This window comes from Acipenser ruthenus, chromosome 49 (genome assembly GCF_902713425.1).
Source record: "Acipenser ruthenus chromosome 49, fAciRut3.2 maternal haplotype, whole genome shotgun sequence".
NCBI classification, from domain to species: domain Eukaryota; kingdom Metazoa; phylum Chordata; class Actinopteri; order Acipenseriformes; family Acipenseridae; genus Acipenser; species Acipenser ruthenus.
In genome coordinates, this window is record NC_081237.1 from 4,296,369 (window position 1) to 4,315,334 (window position 18,966).

Genomic DNA, 18,966 nt, shown 5'->3' on the forward strand with positions numbered 1-18,966 from the left:
ACAGCATCAATCTCAGTGTCATTATTATTTCATATTCAAATATTAAATACAACCTTATTGATCTGATCTGCCCATACATACTAGAATATATTAAATATGATGCATTCCAACTGAACCTGAGAATTCGAGGCTACATCGTTTTTTTATTTATTTTTATTTATTAATTATTATTATTATTATTATTATTATTATTATTATTATTATTAATAAATACAACCTCAAGGATTGTTTATGATGTGCTATTACGAACTTCTTAAAAAAAAAAAAAGAGTGAAGTAGAGGTACCCTATAAAAACCGAGTCAAATTAAAATGTGTACCTAGACAAATAATATTATTGTTGTTATTTATTTTTCTCTTAAAAGTAATATGTACCCCGTCCTTTCGCCACACCCTGTAGTGGAACATCCTATGCTACATTATTATAACATTAGTTATCAGCCAGAAACATCAACGCCTATTGTAGCTCTCTGCTACATCCGGGCATTCCACTCAGCCTGCGTAGAACGGAATGGCGGAGGTAAGTGAGCCAAAGGGCTGGGGGTGAATAATAATCATATATTTTTTTCTAAAACCGCCGCGTCTTGCTGCGTCTCAACCGGCACAGACTGTCAATTAGATGTTTCTCTCTCGGCTTCGAGGGTTCCGGGCGGTCATTTCGGCTTCAGCTCGGCTATTAAAATGAGTAAAGATGGGGTGTTCGCAACGCTGTCCTCGGGTCTGGTTTCTCGGCGTTCTTTAACATACACACAGCCATCCCCGAGCTGCCAGATAGTGAGCCATAGGAATAGCGGCGACTCGGCTTCGCGGCGCTGCTCAAAAGTGTCCAAGGTGCGCCTCGATAAGCATGCGCCTTTAAATGACTGGATTGTTTGTAAACTAACTTGACTCATTTGGCAGAGCCAATGCAAAGAGCTACGGTCTAGAGCCAAGCATCTTTGCAGCCGTTATGTCATTTAATATGGCTTTATATGAAATTTCAGCACTAAGACGCTTGGGATAGCATCAGTAGCTGAATGCATACACCACGTAATGACCAAGACAGCGAGAAAGTTAAGGAGTTGCCAGCGGCTTTATTATTATTATTATTATTATTATTATTATTATTATTATTATTATTATTATTATTATTATTATTATTATTATTATTATTGCTGGTGTTGTTATTTTTATCACGTATGCTATATTAATACAGCTTTATTTTTTCTGAGTATGAAACATTAAAAATATTGTAGTTTTAAAATACGTGAAAGAATTTGCTTCAGGTTTGATCAGCTCTACTGTACAGTCTGTATGACAGAAACTACACTGTCTTGTCAGTCAGGAGACACTAGCGCTACCGCTGCAGGTACAGGTGCTGTACTAGCTGTCCGAGTGAAGTAAACGCATTCTAACGTTATCATCGTGGTAAACGGTGAGTTAGTTTTCTCCGCTGTTGTTTCTTTTTTAGAGACCAGAAGTTATGTCCCCTTGAGTCGTACTGAAAGGTAGAGTAATACTAGCAGTGAATGTGTGTGAAGCATTGTAAGTACCAACACATACCCCTTCCGTTGCTAGTAAAGGGGGGGAGGGGGCTGTGGAGTTAGTTTTCATAGTATTTCCCTACTTTTGTCGTTTTAATGTCAACCCTAACTGATGCAAAGAAAATATATATATATATATATATATAAAGGAAGAGTGTAAATACAAAGAGAGAAGATAGATTTTAGAAGATAGATTTCAGCAGTATGAAACACTGGTCCCTGTTATTATCAGATGTTCTGTGTTTAAAGTGTATGGCTACGGAGGGCCACTGCAGTGATTGAACTGTAAGAGAAAGCATGTGATGCAGACTGCTTTATAGACAGTTGACCACTTTGGAATGCTGCAGCAGAGAAAACAATGACAGCATTCCAATCATTTGAAAGATGCCACTCCTCCAAAGGTGGGAGTTTGTCCCTGTGAGAGTGCTTCTGTCTGCTGTCTGTAATGATATCTGAATGACAGAGCCCTACTTTGAGACACATTGAGCAGGTAATGCAGATATACATACACAGCATGGCTCTTTGTGATCCCTGGTGGTAGTTAGCTGATAATACTGTTGTTGTTTTTCAATTTTCAGTCTTGATCTTGATCTTGGTCTGGTGGAATGCAGGGGTTCCAGAGCTGGCGGGGGCAGTGGGGCCATGGCCCCCCACTCTGTGGGGAGTCTCATGCTCTGACATTATGTGCTTTCTCCTTTGTGTCTCCCCTAAAGACCTCCGTCCGAAGACAGAGCCCCAGGGTAGCGTTGTATCGAACCCGCAATCCATGTCCTGTACAGAACGGCCTTCAGACTGCAGGAGGTACCGCCCCTTTTACTGATCTTCATAAACCGTGACGTCATCGCCGGCCAATCCAGCGCCTGGGTTGTCTGCGCTACACTGTCGGAACCCACTTTAGAACAGGATGTGTTCAATTGATCTAAAGGGTGTCGGATCTTAATACGACCGCCAATGAAATCATACTGTAGGGGCGTCACGATTCACTAATCTCACGATACCTATCGTGATATGCAGGTTGCGATACAATATGCATCGCGATACATGCAATGGTCTGATGGGGCTGCCTGTATGATGCATAATAAGATCAAACGATCCTCTAATGACGGGCTATAATGTTAAGACAAACATGAAATGGGATAGGGAGAGTATGTATCCATACCACTTATAAAAACCCTCTTATTCTTCACTCAAGAGCACCTTGGTGAACTACAGTGAGCTCTGTTGTGGTCTTGTGATATTAAAATCCACCACTGTTAAGATCAATTGGGGAGAACCCCTTGAGTTTTAAAGTCCCATTCCGTTATGGCACCCTAAAAGTTACTGCTAGCGGAGCAGAATCGTGGATTATAATTGGGGCTTGAATTTTTCGTTTTTTAGAGTTTGGGGGTGTTTTTTTATTATGATTTGTCAAAATCGGTTATTCTCTGTTATTAAAAATAAACGACACTCAAACGCATCAGTTTTCAGTTTCAATAATACCTTGCGTGTATGTTTTACTAATGCATATACACATGTTAACTTACTGTGTTGAAGTGAGGACGTCCACGTTAGCATTCAGGAGAACTCGGGATGCATTCTGAATCAGAATTGTGAGAAGTATTTCATTTTGCGCTGCAGTCCCGCCCGCGTGTCTATCACACTGTAATGTTGGGGTTCGGATGTGCTGAAGTTTCATTACTACAGCACACACATACACATTGCTTTCCAACTTCTCAGCTCGCTTCCAGGTTTATCAATAAAGCTTACTGATCACAAGTGAGTTTATACAAGCAGTTAGAAGGCAAACACTAATACACCACTGCAAAGCAATACTGAAAAACAAGCTTAAAGTTAACAGGAGAGTTTAACCAATTGACTCATTAGCCTTTTAATAAAAATGATTATTGTATTAATCGTAATACTGATGCTGTTTTTATTCATTTCAGTAAGTCTTTGCACACTGCCGAGATTAAATTGAACTCAATAGCTTTTTAATGCACTACTGTTGAATACGTGTACATGGTTACTTTAGATGATATGGGATAAGAAAGTGTGAAAAGCGTGGTGGGACAGTTCTACCAAACCTGCTACCTTACCTGCTTGCAAAGGAGTCTCAAACGTCCTTCGCTAGAGCAGATTGCAGACGTTGATCTCCGGGCCTCACAGTCATGTTTTTTCTCCGCTAGCTGGCTCAATGGGCTCCGATGAACACGGATTCAATCTAGCCGAGATCCTGTCGCACAGCTATGGCTCCCGGGAGCACCAGGAGGAGTGTGAAGCTCAGAAATCCCTAGACGAGCTGGAGAAGAGCCTCCACGGCTCGGAGGTACTGTGCTGCCACCCCTATTGCTTTTAGCAGCAAGCTGCAAGAGAGCTGCGTGAGACCGCAGCCACTTCCACTCATCTGGAAGGCAAGCTTTTCAGCAGCTGATAGGAGACCTGCTGAATTTGGGGAGACCATAAAGGACAGAAGGTACCGGACCAGAATCTGTAACTCTGGAACAAGCGTTACGATTACATTGCAGTGGATCATTAACCTGCACTGGGTCCCGCTCTGTATCTTTATAACAAACCTGAGCAAACACAGTTCCTTTAGCCACACAGGTTTTATATTTTTTAAGATACACAAGCGTTTCTCTCTTGTTCCAGCGCTTGCAATACAGTGTGTTTCGACCCATGTATGGAAATAACTCCTATTGCATAGCAGTTTCACCCTTTCCAGGTTTTACTACGAGCTTGATAAGCCACAGTGTACAGATACCAAACTCAGGTGTGTCTTATTAAACTCATGGTAAAACCAGGACTGGATCAAACTGCAGTGCAATGGGAGTGTTCTTCCCTCCCTGGTTCCGTCCCGTTGTTTATTAACCCCCTCTGGCTGTGCTTGCTCCGCAGGGAAGCGAGATGCCTCTGGAGGAGCTGCTGGCTCTGTACGGGTACGAGGCCTCAGACCCCATCTCCGAACACGACAGCGAGGGTCACGACCTCCCGCACAGCCTGCCCGACATGACGCTGGACAAGGTGAGCCTGCCGGAGAAGCGCTCCCGTCCGCACTGTCGGGTATCGCGTCGCACGCAGGGTCATGGATAACAGAGATCTCTGCAGTTAGAGGAGAGAGGTCCGAATCGGCAACACAATGCTGAGCTGTATTAATAAACACCCTGCACGTCCTGGGACGTCTTCTTAAAATGAAGAAAGGTTTTTATTGAAGGTTTAAGGCATTGGAAAACAAGGCATAATGTATTAATACTTTTAAACGTGTGTTCAGTGTACAGGATGATGTCTCCATGCAGGATAAGATGCACTGAAATATTGACAAGTCTAACTGTGGTTGATTTCTGATACATGGTTTATAACGTGGAGCAAGGCTGCTATAGGTGCCATTTAGGGTAATTTTAGGCTCATATCTGAAAAGTTAAATTCAAGTCAGTTTTACTGTGTGGTTTAGGTGACACAGCAGAACTAATCTATACATTTTGACTAGTTAAACTCGCACAGTAAGACCTTCAATGAAAACCTTTCTTCATTTTAAGAAGGCGTCCCAGGGTCAACACATGGTAACATATGTCTCTTGTATTGATTTTTGGTAGGAGCAGATTGCTAAGGACCTGCTGTCTGGAGAGGAGGAGGAGGAAGCCCAGTCCTCCGCAGACGACCTCACTCCGTCCGTCACATCCCACGATGCATCTGACCTCTTCCCACATCCGCTGCACGGTACGTTTTGTACACAGGGGTTTGATAAAGGAGGTAGCTCCTAACATCAGATGATCGCACGCAATATACATAGCAGAACTAAAGATCTGCTTTTATCATTTAGACTATATAATAGTATGACCTCTATAAGAAATTGTAAAGACGACTAATATGTGAATATTAGTATCAATATTAAAATGTAATACTGTTTATTAGTCAGCGATCTTTGTGCTTGATCACAATCTGTTACTCGGTGTCAGTGCGTTGACTGAATGTTTTCCTGGTTCATGTGAATTAAGAAGAACTGGAAACTTGTTTTCTAGCAAACTCCATCGTGGACGAGGATAAAGATTCGTCCTCCAGCTCCTCAGAGGAAGAGTCTGAGGACGATTCAGTTCCCTCGAACGAGTGCAGGAAGGTGGGTGGAGCTGTCGAGCGTGTTTTTCAGATGGACTCTAATGCCTTGTGTGTTCCTACAGGACCGCTTGACCTTTCCCCATTTCAAAACCTTTACGATTTGAAAGCAGCATGCATCACAAAGCGGTCAGTTAAGCCTTATTTTCTGTTTTAGGACATTATGGTGGGACCTCAGTACCAGGCAATGATACCTCCACTCATCCTGTACACGCACCAAGAAAGAGGTAAGGCAGTGCAGGGCAACACGCTAATGATGTGATTCACTGAGCTGGTATTTGTAAAGGCAACTGGCCTAGATCATTAAGTGACCAAGTGATGATCCATTCACAGAGCCCGGGTATGGTTTCTTTAACTCTCTTCTCTCCTGCTCTGGATGCAGTTGCGGTGGCATTACCTGTCGTGGGCGGGTTTACCTGGTGTGGGCGGAGTTACCCAGAGCAGGCAGGGCTACCTGGTGTGGGCGGGGTTAACCAGAGCAGGCGGGGCTACCTGGTGTGGGCGGGGTTACTCAGAGCGGGCGGGGCTACCTGGTGTGGGCGGGGTTACCCAGAGCAGATGGGACTACCTGATGTGGGCAGGGTTAACCAGAGCAGGCGGCGCTACCTGGTGTGGGTGGGGTTACCCAGAGCAGATGGGGCTACCTGGTGTGGGCAGGGTTAACCAGAGCAGGCAGGGTTACTCGGTGTGGGCGGGGTTCCTCAGTGCAGGCGGGGTGACCCGGAGTGGGTGGGGCTACTCGTAGGCAGGGTTTGTCGGCGTGGGCAGGGTTATCTGGTTCTGAGTGCTTGTTTCTCCTCCGGCCAGCGTACGAGAGCGAGGACCAGCTGCTGTGGGACCCCCACGTGCTGCCGGAGGGGGAGGTGGAGCGATTCCTGCGCAGGGCGGAGAGGAGGTCCTGTGAGGAGGCCAGTTTGGAGAGCCTGCAGGAGGAAATGCTGGTCAGGGACAACGAGCAGGTGAGGAGGGGAAGAGGAGAGAGAAGAGGGGACGGGGTGGAAGGAGGGAGGAGAAGGGAAGGTGAGGGGGAGGGAGAACGGGGAAGAGAGGAAGTAACTTTCTAAATCCGACTACACCACCCAGGGTAAACTCAGTGCTAGGACACTTTATCAATAGAGTGCACTACACTGAAACTCCTATTCTATGCAGGCATTTCAGTGTTACAAACGTGCGCCATCATTCCTGAAAGCATCCTGAATTGAAGCCCCTGTTGCTTTGCTCCCTCGTTTGTTTTTTGCTGTATTAATATAAGGGTGGTTTACTGTGAACTAATAGCCGTGCTCATTAAATAGAACGTCCTTGAGTTGCTGTAGACTTCCGCTGCCCGCGTGCTCTTTGATGAGAACATTCCACTCCACAGGCCCTGTACGAGCTGGTGAAATGTCATTTTAACACTGAAGAAGCGCTGAGAAGACTGCGGTTCAATGTGAAAGTAATAAGAGGTAACACCTCGCTCTCTTTTTTTTCAGCCATCGTTTAAAAGTTAAAGAAACCAAGTCAAGCAGACAAACGTTTTGGCTAGTGCCTTGTTCGCTGAATACTGAACACAAAAAAGTTTGTCTGCTTGACTTGGTTTTCCGTATAGTTTTACCTTTGAAATTGTGAAGTTGATTCAGTGGACTAAAAGCTGACCCATCTCTCTCTCTCTCCCATCCTCTCTGTCTCTCTCTGTCTCCCCCTCCTCTCTTTTTCTCTCTCCCCCTCCTCTCTCTCTCTCCCCCTCCTCTCTCTCTCTCCCCCTCCTCTCTCTCCCTCCTCTCTCTCCCCTTCTCTCCCCTCCTCTCTCTCTCCCCCTCCTCTCTCCCTCCTCTCTCTCCCCTTCTCTCCCCTCCTCTCTCTCTCCCCCTCCTCTCTCCCTCCTATCTCTCCCCCTTCTCTCCCCTCCTCTCTCTAACTCCCCTCCTCTCTCTCTTTCTCTCTCTCCCCCCTCTCCCCCCCCCCCCCACTCTGTTCAGACGAGTTGTGTGCATGGAGCGAGGATGAGTGTCGGAACTTCGAGCACGGCTACCGGGTTCACGGCAAGAACTTCCACCTCATACAGGCCAACAAAGTAGGTTGCCTTTCATCACAGAAAAGCTGTTCAGACCACAGTCGCATTCGCATATTTCCCCAGATGACCTCGGGTAGAAAAACGTGCGTTGAATGAGCATTGGTTTTCATAAAACCGTGTCTAGCAGGTCAGGTTTTCTCAGACTGTTTGTTTTACAACCAGTCATAGAGACCTCCAACTGAAAACTGTGGAAAAATGCAAAGAGCAAACAAGAAGGAAGAACTGTATCACTGTTACTCTACACAAGTTTCAAACATATTCTGGGGACCGCCTGGGGGTGATGCACAGTGCTGGAGATGCATATTATAGCAGGAATGCCAGCCGTTTTGATGCATACTGCACCAGGTTAAGCCTTGCACACGGCAGAGCCCTACCTGACCCTCTCTCTGGCTCCCCAGGTGCGGACTCGCTCGGTGGGAGAGTGCGTGGAATATTACTACATGTGGAAGAAGTCAGATCGGTATGAGTATTTCACTCAACAGACAAGATTCGGGAGGAAAAAGTTCAGCCTACACCCAGAGACAATGTAAGTAATACTGCAAGCAGTGCCCACGTTGCACGCATACGCCCTGCCAGTGGTGTGATGCTTCAGTAATACTTTGCACTGACATAGATGTAACCCCATATAATCAAAAATATTCGTTTCTGTGATTTATTCTTCGATTATTATACTGAACAGGACCAGTTTTCTTTATACAGTAGGAGGCTGTATTAACTTCTGATTAAGTCTAAAGAAAAAGAAAACTCCTAAACGGCATTGCATTTTTAAACATAGATTTACAGCATTACTTATAATAATAATAATAATAATAATAATAATAATAATAATAATAATAATAACATGAACTTGGTGTTCTGTAAGTCCCAGTACAGGGACAATGGTAACTACTTTATCCTGGCGTTCAATCAGTTAAGACAGAGATCACACATTAGTCTTGTGACCACCAGGAGACGGTCGTGCAGCATGACCAGCCGGAGCTCTGAGGACCAGTGTCCCTTGGATCACCAGCCAGCCACACCACTAGAAAGAATAGAAATTGCCCTCAACACTTGTCTGTCTCCCACCCTGACCCCTGCTCTGTTGTCCTCACAGAGACGATGGTGATCAGGACATGGACTCGGGCGAGGGGGACGGCGCAAACCACTCGCGGAGCTCCCCCTCAACCACAGTGCCCTCCACCACCAGCCAACTGGACTCCCAGTTCCTCCAGGACCCTCTCCACCTGGGGGCCACAGGTAAGGGCCGCTGTGCCTGTTGTCAGGGTGCCGGGAGCACAGGGACCTCGATCAGCTGGCTCCAGAGCTGAAGTGGCAGCTCCCTGACCACGCTGATAATTATTCAGGACGTTAGCCTGGCTGTTCCTTACCCTACACTGCAGCTCCCTCCACGCACACAGGTTAGAGATCCCACCAGTGTAAGACCCACGCTTTAGCCTTGGGCTTTTGGGATTTAAACTCACAGCCGTCAGGCTCTGCTAGGTAAGGTAAGGGAGTAGCTCTGGCAGCTCTCACTAAATTCAGTTTAGGGACAAAAAAACACAGTAACTATGGAGTCTGTAGCCAGCGTCTCCCCGTTACCGTTAAAGAAAGTTGCGCTATCCATCACAACGGTTCAGCGTTACCTTCCAGTGCACAGTGAGTGGGGCAGGGAGAACCGCAGGTGCTGGGGTACGGGAACAACCCATTGCAGAAACGTTTAAGCCGCTGTCCACACTCCATGTGCGCATGCAATAATGAACACGCAGGGGTTGCCAGCAACGGGGAAAAGTGTGTGAGTTTGAATTTATTTCGGTTTATCATTGGATTCCATCTTCAAATGGTTTTAGTTTCCTTTTAGAATTTGTGTTTAAGCATTGTGTAGTGATTGTTTTGTTTCATGTGTATATGTGTGTGTGTGTTTTTTTTTGCCATTTATTTTTGTTTTTATGCATTTCATTTATTCAACCAGCAGAAGAATCCTTGAGCTATACATCTCATGTCCAAGGGGGTCGTAGCGGGAGGCGACAAACACGCATACAGTTAAAACCGTAACGACACAGTTGAGCTTTAGACGCATACAGGTAAACCACACGCTACAATTACATGCAGGAGCGATCTGACTAATGCTTTATGAAGGTTAACAGTGACCATGCAGGAGCGATCTGACTAATGCTTTATGAAGGTTAACAGTGACCATGCAGGAGCGATCTGACTAATGCTTTATGAAGGTTAACAGTGACCATGCAGGAGCGATCTGACTAATGCTTTATGAAGGTTAACAGTGACCATGCAGGAGCGATCTGACTAATGCTTTATGAAGGTTAACAGTGACCATGCAGGAGCGATCTGACTAATGCTTTATGAAGGTTAACAGTGACCATGCAGGAGCGATCTGACTAATGCTTTATGAAGGTTAACAGTGACCATGCAGGAGCGATCTGACTAATGCTTTATGAAGGTTAACAGTGACCATGCAGGAGCGATCTGACTAATGCTTTATGAAGGTTAACAGTGACCATGCAGGAGCGATCTGACTAATGCTTTATGAAGGTTAACAGTGACCATGCAGGAGCGATCTGACTAATGCTTTATGAAGGTTAACAGTGACCATGCAGGATCGATCTGACTAATGCTTCATGAAGAACAGCCAGCAGAAACGAATACAAATATCTCTGCTCTGCGTTTTTAATTTCATTTTATTGTCTAACGCAAAGTGCTGGGATGAAAATAGGGGGGTTTTCATTTTAGAACATTCTTTTAAAATTCGAAACGCATGTTCAGATATTCTGCTGGAATTAACTGGAAAACCAGAACCCCCATCAAATGACCTGCTATAAAGACAGGAGAGGAACACTCCGCACTCCAGTAAAATATATGTTACTTATTTTGGATGCTGTTCATGCAGTTGGTTTACTTTTGCGTGATATCTGTTTGATCCAGTCATTGGTCAATCCTGTTTTATGAACGGATACAAACTTTGTACTTTTTGCCACCAAATACATTTCAAGCACTGTTTGTTTGAATATTCCAACTTTTGTCCCAGCACCAGGGATGGAAATTAGACTCCTATTGCATAGTGGTTAGATCCAGTCCTGGTTTTACTATGAAAATATTAAACATAACTGAAAAAACAAACATTTGAAGTAGTTTTGGACACGTAATAAATATATTATTCAAAGCTAACCCACTATCTCCTCACGTGAGGTCATCATGCGTTTGCGTCTTCCATGTGTCTCTATATAAAGACTAGAAGAGAGGTTTTTTTTTATTCAACCCCACATGAGGTCGCCATGCAATTTGATCCATTCCTGGTTTTACTATGAGTTTAATTAGACACAACTGAGCTTGTTACCTAGACACTGTTAAAACCTGGAATGGGTGAAACTGCTATGCAGTCGGAGTCTTATTTCCATCTCTGTAGCACTGTAATGTAATACATGTTGTTAATATGGTTGGAGTCTGGTACCAGCAGAACCACGGCCTACCTATTCCTGTCTCGAAGATGTAAAGTCTTATCTGTGTTCCCAGACGAAGAGAGGCAGGAGAGCAGAGAGTTCATCATCGAGGGGAACGCGAGTGAGACCAACAACGAGGAGGAGGAGGAGGAGGAGGAGGAGGAGAGGGAGCCCCTGTACCGACTCAGCCAGCCTCCCTCCGCATCCTCCAGCACAGACTGTCCGTACAGCAGCCCGACCACGGAGCCCTCTGCTGGGCAGCCCTCCAGGAGCCCTGCCTCCACCAGCCAGGAACTGAACCTGCCAGACAGCGTGTTCTACCAGCTGCAGCTGGACCCCTTCGCCACGCACACACCCGAGCCGCCCACAGACCTCGCCGCCGCCGCCAAGAGGTTACAGGTCGGGTTTAGCCTCCCTGAAAGTTTCCCCGCAGAGCCGTCCCGGCCCGTCTCCCCGGCAACGACGACGGGGCAGGTGTCCGTATCCTTGACTACCGACTTTGGACCAATCAGTGTTAGCGATGTAAATAGTTTTCTCAGTGGCCAGATGCCCATGTGCCCCCCCAGCACAGTGCAGCAGTCTGAACCTTTATCTCAATGAAATCAAAACTTAAAATATATATATATAAAAAAAAGCTGAGCAAACAGTATTGCAGGGCTGGAAATAAGACTCCCATTGCACAGCAGTTTGATCCATTCCTGGTTTTACTATGAGTTTGATAAGACACACCTGAGTTTGTTACCTATAAACTGTGGCTATTCAAGCTCCTAGTAAAACCTGGAACGGGTGAAACTGCTATGCAGTAGGAGTCTTATTTCCATCCCTGTATTGGTTGTGTTAGTCTTTGCGTCCCACATGAAATCACAAGCAATAGGTTCTTCTCAACGCGCTGCACGTCTGTCAGACAAATACCGTGTTACCATGCGTTTAACTAAATCAAGTAACTTTTATAGCAGTTGAAACACAAGAGTTTGAGCAACCTGCTACTATTGACTACAGTAACACAACGCTAACGTCTTTAAATGACGATAACGGACAGTAGGTGTAAGAAACCTAAATGAAGCAGACAAACGTTTCGGCCGCCGCTTTCTTCAGTGTGATTCTGAAGAAGTCGCTCGCTTGACCGTTTCTCTTTCTTGCAGCTTCAACTCGTTATTCTGAGCGTTTTGCACGTGTCGGTGACGACAGGAAGCAAATCGAACGTAGGTGGCTGGCAAACCGTAGACCTCGGGCGATGTTTTGAGATGGGTCTGTGTTGTGAAAGGAATGATGGTCAAGAGCACTCCGTTCTCGCACCCTGGGTTCAGAAAGGGCATTTGTTTTGGGTCGGCAGCTCACCCCTCTCACAATACAGCAAGGTACGGTGCTTCCCTTTTATAAGGAGGCCCTTTATACTGTGGAACCGGTTATACGGTGGTGTGGTCATGGCTCCCACACTAGTATTCTCGTTATAAGGTGGAACACAAAAAACACGGTCTCTTAACTACGGCTCCCGTCTACAGCGTTATAAAGGGGGAGCACTGTGCCTAGAAATGCAGAACGACCCCCCTGGGTTTTAGTTTAGGGTGTAGCTCCCAAAAACTTTTCTCTCTACTGCAAGTTTGGGGGATGCACAGGCCCCCCAAGAAACTGAAAGCCGCCGTGCTGTACTCTCTGTGTGGTGTGGTTTTTTTTAATTACATTTTTTTATATGCATTTTATTTTTTTTCGTCTGGCAGAACTGCATTCAGCCCGAGGTGTGATTATTCTACCTGATTGTAGCAGGTTTATTTGTGATCATCAGACTTTTTGTGTGAGCCTATATTATTATCTATATGTTTGAAGTCACAGAAACACTTTTATATACAGTGTATATTTGTACTTTTATATATTTTTTTTGTAAAAAAAACAAAGAAGAAAATATATGAAAAACAAGAGGCATTTCCCCCCCAACCTTTTTGCTCACTTCCAGCGCTCCAGACTACATCGCTGTGGACCAAAGCACTTTGAGAAACAGAAATTTTGTCTTACCAGAAGCAAATACCAGACGCTTCCAAATTGTTTCTATAGAGGGCGCCACCAGTGTGTTGTGTCATGCTGGACAGCCTGGCCATGTGTGCTACACACCACAAGGGGGCAGTCTTACTACGTCACACACTGAGAATGAAAGCACGGGACAGGCTAGGATTATACAACACGGCAGAGATTTTATAAAATATATTTTTTAGGGACAAACCCTTGGGGTGGGTGGGAGGGGTGCATGATCATTTTACTCTCTTAACATTGAACCACTTGTTCCAAAATGTAAAACAAAAAATGACGTTATGATACAGGTTAAGGTTAAGTGCAGGTCGTGGTAGATTGTAACGGATTTAGTTCCTCTCCCACTACATCATTATTGCAGTACAGCTTTGAGAGACCACAGCAGTATAAGGACCAGCGGCCAGTTGCTATAAAACACCTGCAGTTCAGATTCCCAGTGGCTTGTGCCGAACCCCCGATTTAACAAGAACAACTCGGGCATTTTTACACAGTCAGCTCGTTAATGCTATTGTTGTGTTGAAACGTATGTAGTGAATTACTCGATTATTAAAACCAAGAAAAGCACAACGTTCTGCTGCGGTAACCGTGTCCGTGTTGAGCAGCTGGACTGTGCCGCTATTCCCAGTCGACCCCCCCTGGCCCTTGTAGAGTGTATGACCTTTATTAACGTGACTTTGCATTTGGTATTTGACCGTACAGTCGTGTGTGTGTGGGTAGGTGGGTGGCTGTGGGTGTGTGTGTGAACCACACCAAACCCAGCTCGGATATTGTACTTTGGCTCCCATGCTCCGTTTTGTCGACGCAGCCCCAGTCTGTGTTTCCCCTGCTGGGTAGAACTGTGCTCAGATGTGTGCTCCGTTGCTTCCAATTCCAAGCTAGGATGCTTTCAAGCACAAACCCCTTAATCCTGGGGGGAAAGAAAGTTGCGCTGGGTGTTGTATAGGCGGTAGATGTCGTGTTGCAGTGCCTACCCACGTGTGGCGTCTTTTCCTCCTGTGTGCCGGCTCAGCCCGCATTGGGAACACTTTGCTAACTCGCTGCAGGGAGGAGCGTTATCCGGAGGGGGGGGAGCCGGAGAGCGTGGAGCGCAGTGGAAACGCAGCTCTGTGGGAATTTCAAAACTACCACAGTGTTTGCTCAGCTTCTTTTACAAAACCTATTTATTTATTATTATTATTATTATTATTATTATTATTATTATTATTATTATTATTATTATTATTATTATGGTTTCATTTTAACAGTTTCTCAGATGTGGCATCGGTGATGTCTCCTATTTATTTATTTTTCAGCGCAATCTTTTTTTTTTTCATTTTTACTGAATAGTTTTATGAAGAAGAAAAAAAATATTTTTGTTTACAATTTCTGAGGGGATTTTAAAGGGGGGAGGATCTGGGTATATATTCTGTTTCTTTACTCCACAAAGAAACCTTTTGTAAATATTTTTGTTTTTTTTGTATTATAAAAACAGTATATTGAGCCATTTATTGACACTGGACTATTTCACACACACACACACACACACACTGCGATATCATCTTCTCAAGGACAATAAACTTGTAAATCTTTGTTAATACTTGTGAGTCTAATGTGTCTGTTATTTATTGATGAGCAGAAAAAAGATCGCTGTGGATTACTGCGGTGTCCCACGGTAAAAACAGGGATAGAAACAAGACTCCCATTGCTTAGCAGTTTGATCCATTCCTGGTTTTCCTATGAGTTTAATCAGACACCTGAGCTTGTTACCTGTACACTGTGGCTAATCAAGCTTGTAGAAAATTTTGAAAGTTGCCATTGCAGTATTAGCCACCAGGGGGCAGTACTAGTATGATAGTCAATCAATCAATCTTTATTTTATATAGCATACAGTACCATACAGTAGCATCTTTCATCTCCATGCCAACGAGAGGCAGAGGATGTCTTCTATTCCTTTACTGTAACCCTGAAAGCGTCCTGTTCATTTAATCTAGTTTCTCATTCTCACGTGGATCTCTACAGTAAACGCTTGCTATGCTGCTCAATGCATGCAGCTAGAAAGCTTGACAGCAGACATGAGATAGTCTTCTTCTCCCCCGATACTGGTCTCGCCTTGCATCTACACCACATCCAGATTGCTAGTGTCCGTTTGATTTGTTTCCCCCAAGCTTCCCTCCAGTTGCCAGGAATGGGAATGTGGTTCCTGGCACGCTCCGGCCTTTTCCGCGATTCATGAACGCTGTGCACGGAGCTGGAATTCACCTTGGACTTCCCCCACTCGCACAGACTCACAATGAAAGTCTGGGAGCTGCCTGGTTTCTCTTTCAGCTTATCGACCAGCAGGAGTATCCAGGCTGCACCTTTTCTCTGGTCACAATTCTTCATGAATATCGCCAAGTGAGCCGGGCAAGGAGCTGGGTCATTGTCGAGGGGCAAACAACCTTTCCTGACAGTCCTCGACCACACTAAAGCAGGCACTGAACTGTGCGGCACATTAATGTTCTCTGTGGGGGCTAGTTTGAGACCCCCCAAACTCATTTCTTTTGAGCCAGATTCAAACCCTGCAGGGTAAGTGTAGGGCACGCTGGGTTATCCAGCCGCCTCCCCTTGATTTTGCAGAAACTGCTTTGTGTGTAAGCTGATTGTGTGGACTGCATGCAAGCGCGCCTGGGCTGAGAAATGGTAGAGATAAAACAGTCTGCTGAAATTCAGACGAGCGTGGAGGCCCTGCATGACGGCACGCAGACAGCGCAACAGTCAAGATGAGAGGATAGCAGGAGGAAGAATTACACCAGATTACTGTTGTGTGTGTGTTTTCCATAATATGATACCAGGCGAATAGCATTGAATTGATACAGCGCTCGTCGTGTGGTGCACTGTTCCATCTTTCCTGCTCTGTATTCGACGCACACTCTGTTGACGGTCCAGTTTGTTAACAAGTAGTTCAAGTCACGTTTCTTCCCCCTCCTTGGATCCTGCTTGGCACGCTTGTCCTACGATCAGGCACGCTGCCACAGCTACAGTATTTACAGCTGGCTTCAAAATAACCTCTACGCTCATGAACAAAATCGGGTTTTGAACAAAACAGGAAAGGGATTTCATTTTTCCTACTAGTGTTTTTGTTTAACAGGAAATGTTTTTTTTTTTTTTTTGTTATTTTCGATTTTTTTTTGTTTTTTTAAATCCCCCGTGTTGGTGACATCACTGTTGAAAAATGCCACTTTTGGCCCAGGTCCACTCCAATAATATCCACTTGGTGAGATTCCCATGTTCCTGTGCCACGCGTCAGTCTCATGTGGCTCTGTAATAAGAGGGACGCAGGTTCTGTTTAACAACACAGTCCTGCTTGTTAATAACATTTCCACAGCATGTTGCACACGGCACTGCTGTCCAGGGGTGGTCATGCTATCCAAAGGCTAACACTACAACTGAACCCCTGCCTCTGCTTCCCTGTGCTTTACCATGCCTTCACAATGCGTGTCAACTCTTTCCATGCCTTTGCTATGGTAAATCAGTACAACAGCAAACATTTCTAAGGACAGTAAAAGACAAGCGTCTATAAAATTTTGCTTACAAGTGATGACAAAATCTGTAATATTTACTACGTTGTTGTTTATGGTATAGTGGGCCCACAAAGAAGTTCATTTATTCAGGTATAGGTAGTTCTAAGGCGAAACAACTTCCCCAGTAAATGTTGCATTTGTGGTTGTTAAAAGTCCCATCTTGGAGACCCTTGTCCTTGGCAGTAGTATTGCGAAAGTAAAGGGGGGATTAAAGCCGTTTCTTGCAGTTGAAACCTGCAGACATGCTGGGCACTCTGGTCTGCATGTATCTGCAGTGACGCTCCCGTCATGGGCGATGCAGTGTACGATAGCGAGTCCGATCGTGCCGTTTCAATCTGCTCCAAGTTTAAAGGATGTAATTATGTTCATTTAATGGGCATTCCACTGGCTCCCTTCCCAGAATAACTTGTTTCTGAAACGTGTTGATGTTGGACTCCTAGCTTCTCCTGCCCGCTTTCCTAAACGAGTCGGCCAGTCCCACTGGTTGTGATGCAGGAGTGGCAATGCGCCGTTAGGGGAAAAGTATTTGTCGGGGGGGGGGGCTCCTTCAATAACATTCCCAAGTGCTGAAGCACACAAAACAGAACTGAAAACAAAGTGAAGATTTGTAGTATTCGGATCTAAGTTTACGAGCGAGAGGCCATTTCACCCATCAGTGCTCGTCCGGTTCCTAGCAGCAGATTCATCCTAAAATGTTGTCAAGTTGGGTGTTAATGGATCCCCATGATTCAGCATCAGCAACAAGGCTAGATAACTCATTCTATACCCTGTCCCTCTGTGAAGAAGTGTCTCCTTCCCTCTGTCTCCACTTCCATCAAGAGGTTTGATACAGCAAAGTTGCCTCAAACTAGGTCTCCTGGAGCCAGGTTTCAAGCCACTATTCCTGAAAAAAGTGACTTTGTCTTCCCTTGGCTTTATAAGGGGTCCCAACTTGAAGGAAGTAGAAACTTAGCAGTAACTTTTTGTAGCTACACTTTTTAAATCCAGCAGTTGCCATGCAGCGGATGGAATTGTGCCCTCCTCCTGGCGGAGCTGGCTCCAGTTGGACTGTTCTAAGCAGGATGCTCTACAGGTTGAGCAGCGTCGATGAGCTGATAGCGAGCCTCTGTTTCTCTGTGGGGTCTTGGCTTCAGAAACCTTGCTGGCATCTTTGAGAGCGTTCGGTCGTCCTCGCTGCGAAAAAATCCATATGGTCTCCAAGTCAAAACAACATCTCTTTGAAATAGAAAAGAAAACAAATTTTTATCTTGCCTCGATGTTGGATAAGGTCTCTTGTTTTTGGGTTTAAATGGATTATTTATATATATATAGTATATAGTTGTTGTTTTGAAGAAAGAAAACTCTTGTTAAGCAATATTATCAGCCACCATAGTGTTTGTTTTTGCTTAACTGACTGTACTGTGAGATTCGAGGAAATGGAAACAATCCATCAGAACTGTGGTGTGTGTGCATGTGTGTGTGTATATGCGTGTGTGTATGCGTGTGTATGTGTGTGTTAGTGAGGGCATGTGTGTGTGTATATGAGTGTGTGTGTGTGGAGACTTGTACTCAGTTAAAGGATGCTTGTACTGAGTTAAGGGATGCTGTTTAAGTCAATACAGAATGTGATTTGCCTGTTCACTTCCAGGAATTCGCTCTTATCGGACGTTGAACTTGCTTTGAGCTTGTCTGGACTGAACAGCCTTCCTCATTCCATTTAAATCACGTAACAATGTGACCAAATCCTCGACATTTACAGAAGAACAGAAGAAAGTTTACGAACGAGAGGAGGCCCTTCAGCCCATCAGTGCTCGTCCGGTTCAGAGCAGCTGATTGATCTCAGAACTTTGTCAAAGGATCCCTGTGATTCAGCATCCACAGCATGACTTCACCTCTGGCCAAAAATTCTATCAGGGGGTGGTGCTGTGTGCGTGTCCTTTTAACCATACATGTGCGTGACGTTCCCTGCGACCGTGACTCCACTCCAGCTCACTTTCCTAAACCGTGCCGTGCCGTTCCTCACCTTCCCAGTTTCTGATGACTCTCGCTTCAGATGCGTGGCTGGCCCGCAAGATCAGAGCCTGGGCAGGAAGTCTTTAGGAAGCCTGGCTGTGTGAGTCACAGTCCGACCTTTCCAAGAACAAGGGAGAACCTCTCGGCCCGCAGGCTTGACCTGCTCCTGGGTTTGCATCTGACTCCTCAGGAAACCAGAGAAGGTTACTGGTATCCTGAAGTGTAATTCACTTTAACTGAGCCACCAGGCAGAGTGTAATCAGAAAACCAAACGACACACAGTTCAGCTGGAACGGATTTCAGCTTTTGTGCATTTGAGCAG

At 45.2% G+C, this 18,966-nt stretch overlaps 1 protein-coding gene across 3 annotated transcripts; it reads left to right on the forward strand.

Moving 5' to 3' along the window:
* Positions 1–386: 386 nt before the first annotated feature.
* Positions 387–13,305, forward strand: LOC117428882 (mesoderm induction early response protein 2-like). 3 transcript variants are annotated; one of them, XM_034047864.3, is made up of 13 exons: positions 431–518; positions 2,235–2,322; positions 3,687–3,826; positions 4,396–4,521; positions 5,091–5,214; positions 5,517–5,611; positions 5,765–5,834; positions 6,415–6,566; positions 6,968–7,049; positions 7,563–7,657; positions 8,056–8,183; positions 8,751–8,893; positions 11,165–13,305. In XM_034047864.3, the coding sequence occupies exons 1-13, from the start codon at positions 510–512 to the stop codon at positions 11,689–11,691; spliced, it is 1,779 nt and encodes a 592-aa protein (XP_033903755.3). In that variant the 5' UTR covers positions 431–509; the 3' UTR covers positions 11,692–13,305. The 3 variants fall into 3 exon arrangements, with proteins under 3 accessions (XP_058871052.1, XP_033903755.3, XP_058871053.1); XM_059015070.1 differs by lacking the exon at positions 431–518 and adding an exon at positions 1,202–1,412; XM_059015069.1 differs by lacking the exon at positions 2,235–2,322 and having other exon boundaries at positions 387–518.
* Positions 13,306–18,966: the final 5,661 nt, after the last annotated feature.

Coding starts and splice junctions, on each gene's coding strand:
- LOC117428882 (XM_059015069.1), top strand. CDS start 410: ATGCTACATTATTATAACATTAGTTATCAGCCAGAAACATCAACGCCT. Junction 4,522..5,090: donor CCGACATGACGCTGGACAAG/GTGAGCCTGCCG, acceptor GATTTTTGGTAG/GAGCAGATTGCTAAGGACCT. Junction 8,184..8,750: donor AGCCTACACCCAGAGACAAT/GTAAGTAATACT, acceptor TTGTCCTCACAG/AGACGATGGTGATCAGGACA.